Source organism: Trypanosoma conorhini (assembly GCF_003719485.1).
Source record: "Trypanosoma conorhini strain 025E chromosome Unknown Tco_14.4_contig_00610, whole genome shotgun sequence".
Taxonomy (NCBI): domain Eukaryota; phylum Euglenozoa; class Kinetoplastea; order Trypanosomatida; family Trypanosomatidae; genus Trypanosoma; species Trypanosoma conorhini.
In genome coordinates, this window is record NW_021704696.1 from 6,538 (window position 1) to 11,076 (window position 4,539).

At 49.6% G+C, this 4,539-nt stretch overlaps 3 protein-coding genes across 3 annotated transcripts, besides 7 other annotated features; all 3 read right to left on the reverse strand.

The window, feature by feature from the left end:
- The first annotated feature begins 29 nt into the window (after positions 1-29).
- Positions 30-58: a microsatellite.
- Positions 59-78: 20 nt separating this feature from the next.
- Positions 79-107: a sequence feature (A-rich).
- Positions 108-137: a microsatellite.
- A 98-nt stretch (positions 138-235) lies between these two features.
- Tco025E_07655 (uncharacterized protein) lies at positions 236-1,459 on the reverse strand (the record flags this gene model as incomplete). The annotated part of the gene is made up of 1 exon (XM_029374517.1): positions 236-1,459. One exon carries the CDS (start codon positions 1,457-1,459, stop codon positions 236-238), a length of 1,224 nt encoding a protein of 407 aa, XP_029225391.1.
- An 8-nt stretch (positions 1,460-1,467) lies between these two features.
- Positions 1,468-1,515: a microsatellite.
- A 257-nt stretch (positions 1,516-1,772) lies between these two features.
- Positions 1,773-1,795: a microsatellite.
- Positions 1,796-1,811: 16 nt separating this feature from the next.
- Positions 1,812-1,843: a sequence feature (A-rich).
- Positions 1,844-1,889: 46 nt separating this feature from the next.
- Tco025E_07656 (nitrilase) lies at positions 1,890-2,720 on the reverse strand (the record flags this gene model as incomplete). Its single annotated transcript, XM_029374518.1, has 1 exon — positions 1,890-2,720. One exon carries the CDS (start codon positions 2,718-2,720, stop codon positions 1,890-1,892), a length of 831 nt encoding a protein of 276 aa, XP_029225392.1.
- A 386-nt stretch (positions 2,721-3,106) lies between these two features.
- Positions 3,107-3,141: a sequence feature (A-rich).
- Positions 3,142-3,281: 140 nt separating this feature from the next.
- On the reverse strand, positions 3,282-4,055 carry Tco025E_07657 (uncharacterized protein; the record flags this gene model as incomplete). Its single annotated transcript, XM_029374519.1, has 1 exon — positions 3,282-4,055. One exon carries the CDS (start codon positions 4,053-4,055, stop codon positions 3,282-3,284), a length of 774 nt encoding a protein of 257 aa, XP_029225393.1.
- Between the last annotated feature and the right edge of the window lie 484 nt (positions 4,056-4,539).

Sequence of the window (4,539 nt, forward strand, 5' to 3'; positions counted from 1 at the left end):
TGTTGTTTCACCTCCCCCCCCCCTCCCACTTGTTTTTTTTATATTTTTTTTTGTTTTTCGTTGCTGTGCGCCCGAAATAACAAAAAAAAACGAGTCACTGAAACAAAACAAAAACACACACACACACAAACGCAAACCAATGAAGCAAGAGCACAAGTCATACTACCAAAAAAGAGGGACGCTGGTGACGAGGTGCGAGCGGACCACAGACAAAGTAGAAGAGAGAGGGAGTTCATCATTGAACGCAATAGCCTCCCTCCGTCACCATTTTGATATTGTGTTGACGAAAGTACCTCATGTGGTTCCAAAATTCATAGGGATTAATGGCATAATAAACCTGTTGATCTCTAACATCTGCAAAGTGAACATTTCTCAAAGCCGGTCTGATGCGTGCCATATCCATCATAAACTTAAATTTATAGTACCAGTCTTGTTTTCGCAAGAGGCCCGGAACAAATACCAAAGAATGCACCCCATTGAAGTTCCGCACCTTCTCTTGAGGACGGTCTAAGGGGCGAAAAGGTGTTCCTGATCGGCCTAATATGGCTGTCACACTAATTGCTACCTCCTTGTGTTCCATGATTGTCCGAAGAGCCACATACGCTCCATTGCCTTTCCCAAACAAATGCACTCGTCGATGCTCAACGTTAAAGTTCTCAGTAACCCAGTCACAAAAGCGAGCTACTATCGCCTCCACAGGAATCTGAAAGTTATGACGAAGGTTAATAATTGGAGAAATGATCACCCAGCTTTGTTCAAGCATCAATTCACGATGCACAGGGCGTTCAAAAAAATTGGCACATACATCTTCAAAATCTCGTGGAATACCTCTATGGTCAGGAAGTACCACCATATATGGATATTCTCTTTCCTTAGACCAATCTGGAGGTGTAACCATACTGTAGGCCATTGGTGCTGGATCTTCATCCGGACCAAATGCATTATGGTCAACACAATCAGCTTTTCCTTCGATTAAGGTAAGGCCTGTGCTCTGTGGGTATAATGCACGAAGTTCATATTCGTTGGGAATGCGCGTATTTTTGGGCAACCTTCGAAAAGACGTTTCGTTAGGACGATACTCGCACTCTGGTTGAGGCACGCGGACAATATGACGGCGACGACGATTATCCACAGAGTGCTCCATTGTATCCTTTTTTCGTGAACCAAGATAGGGACCCTCCTGTGAAAAAAAATACTGAAGCCTATTCATTTCCGCAAAGAAATTTTCCTTCTCCGAAACTGAATGCACATCGTGGCTTTCAATATCGCCTAAAGAATCTGGGACATTTTCTTGAAGATTTTTTGTTTCACTGACAATTTCAGCTTCGCGGACTCCAAGAGTCACTTTAGAACTATCGCGTGCGGTATCAAGTTTGTCTGCAGCATCTAAATGGCACTGGCGCAGGGCGGTGGGCAAAATACGCCCAATCCCCCCCGCTAAGCACAACTGACGATACATTCCTGCTGAGAAGAATTAACAAGAAAAAGAAAAACAAGAATAAACCATAAAGTATAGCAATGAAAACAACGATAACAAGCGAAGCAAAAAAAAGGATGGAGGGGAGGCAAGATTCATATCAAATACACTTTTACTTCAGCGATGCAAGAAGGCCGAGACACGCATTCATCAATGGTATGATCAAGAGCCGTCTTGCACAGCAGATACGCGTATTAAGAGGAAAAAAAATAGAAATGACCTTAGATACCACGAAAAAATCTTAGAAAATCAAGTAAAATAAAAAAAGCGTCTTAAACAAATGAAATATTCATCCTATATTATATATATATATATATAACTAATCGCGAAACCCAAACAAAAGAAAAGCATAGAAACAAAAAAAAACTCACACATCCAGGAGGCAAAACAAGAAAAAAATGCAAGATAGATTTTATTTCCAATTCAATGCATAAATGTCATGTCTTGTTCCATCCATAATAGGAATCTTTTCTCTTGCCTCTTCAATTAAATCAAGATCCAGTTCAGCATCAATGTAGCCTTCATGTTCCCCTGCGTCGGCAATTACCTTTCCCATAGGATCCACAACCATCGAATGACCCCAAGCAACATAGTCCGCACTCAAGTCACGCGCGGGTGAACACAAAATAACAAACTGTTGATTATCCACAGCACGCGCTCTGGCTAAAAGTTCCCAATGTAACGGACCCGTAACCATATTGAATGCACCTGGATAAACCAAAAATGAAGTTCCTTCGTGGGCGTACTTCCATGCAAGAAGAGGATACCTTACATCAAAGCAAATTCCAATACCAAATTTCAGTTTTTCATTCATGGAAACAGGAACAACCACATTTCCAGGAGAAAGCACCTCCTCTTCATCCATTCGGACAGTCTCCGTATTGATGCGGAACAAGTGCACTTTTCTGTGTACATGATTCAACTTCCCCGTTGCATCAAAAACGATGCAGGAATTGTATAACTTTTCACCTGAGCGTTCCGGTATGCTGCCGGCTATTACCCATATATTGTTTTCCTTGGCGACTTTAGAAATTGCATCGTATGTAGGAAATCCCGGTCCTATTTCTTCAGAATATGCTTCAAAATATTTTGTGCCATAGGGGCACGTAAAGCATTCTGGGAGAACGGCGAGGTTTGCACCTCGTTTTGCTGCTGCTGTTATCATTCCCACAGCTTTCGAAAGGTTAGTCTCCTTCGATTTCGCGACAGCCATCTGGCAAAGCGTGACCCGTAATGCCGGCATCCTGGGGCAGGCCGACGGCTTTCAAAACAAACTACTGCACCTTAACCCTAGCTAACTGCAGCCGAACTGGCGAACGCCGAGAGGGCGCAACCAGCGCAGCGACAAAAAAAAAGACGGAAAAACACAGTATTGAAACGAACAAAAAAAAAGACGGAGCCGGGAACACGACACCGGCCGCGAGCGAATGCGTCGGGCTGGTGGCCCTTTCCGCGCCGCCGGACCCCCCGCGGGGCCCGGCCGAACCGGTGCGGCCGCCCCCCCGCCAAACCCCGGGGCGCGTTCCCCCGCACGGCGGGGCGGGTCCGCAACTCCCGCCGCGGCCCCCGAGAGAAGGCGGCGGCGGAAGAAGAAGGATGCATGCTTGCCAGACGCCCGGGGGCCGCTACGAAAAAACGAGAAGAAGAAACAAAAGAAAAGAAAACTGCGGGGGTCGGGTTGGCGCGCGGCAGGCAGGCGGGGGACGCGAGCGGGGGGGGGGGGGAGAAACAAAAGCGGGGACAACAAACGCCACAGCGACCACCGCCGTCGCGCACAAAAGCGGGTCGAGCCCGCCCGCGCCTACTACTCCCTCGCGTGGTGGGTGGAGCCGTCGTCTTGCGCGGGGTCGTCGCGGGGGAGCGCGGCCTCGAGCGGTGCGTCGGGCAGCACCCCGCGGTCCTTCAGCAGGCGCTCCGCGAACTCGCTTGGATTCGGCGCGTCGTAAAACGGATACGCCTTCAGGCGGTAGGAGCGCGGGTCGACAGGGACGTCGGTCCCGATGCTCGGGGGCGGGGGAACAATCGCGCTGAACGGAACGGCACGTTCTGCCGCAAACTCCATTTGCCACCCCGGAACGTCCGCGAAGTCTATCTGCACAGGCCGCGTCGTCGTCTCGCCGTGAAATGTCACATACCCGTACGCAGTCCCCTTGTTGCCGTCGCGGCTAAAATCAATAGCGGAGAGCGTGACATACTTGTCGTACGTCCCCTCTTGCCATTCCTTGCGGTAAAACCGTTGCCCGCGACCACTGTATTCAGCCTGCGAAGCCAACTGAAAGATGTTCTTTCCCGTCGATGTGTTATACTCGTAGGTGGCCACTGTCGCCCGCAGCACTTCTAGCGGATCCACCTGCGAGCCACGGTCGATGTTATCCACATCAACCAATTGAACACCATCCAACACCATCTTCTCCTTCGCGTTGAGAACGACGCCGGGGACATATTCCTTTGCGGCTGTCCACGGCATGCGCTTACGGTGCGGCTCTGGCGATAGCTTCATCCCTTTTGAGCCTAGAGTCATGGAACTGCCGCCGTTCAGCGGGTCCCGGCGAAGGGCAACGCGAGCCAAACGCAACATTAAAGGGTGACCACCTATTTGCTTTCTGCCGCACGAGGAGAAGGAATGCACAAGTAAAGTTTACACGCACGCCACGGCGAAGCAAGTCAACGCAAATGGAAGAACACAATAAGTTGTAGAACTACCCGCTCCGCGGAAGCCCCACCAGCTCTTTTCACGGTAATGGGGGAAAAAAGCACCTCACAAAATCGCACGCGGGAAAGCAAAGACAAAAACTGGGCCACGCCGCCAGTAAGAGCAAACGACGGGCTCCACATAAAGCGTGCCATGGCGGCAAGGAGAGGGCAAACGGAAAGGCACATCCTCCTCGCAGGGCACTGCAAGCGCGCACTCGCACACATAGACAGAAACATATATATATATATCTCAATTTCCCTCCTTCCATGGCTTTCCTGCAAGTGGCTAGCCTGCGCCGCGCCTTACCGCAGACTGCCAAGCTCTTGTACAAACACTTCAGGACGCAGCATAGAGGTGCCACCAAGGA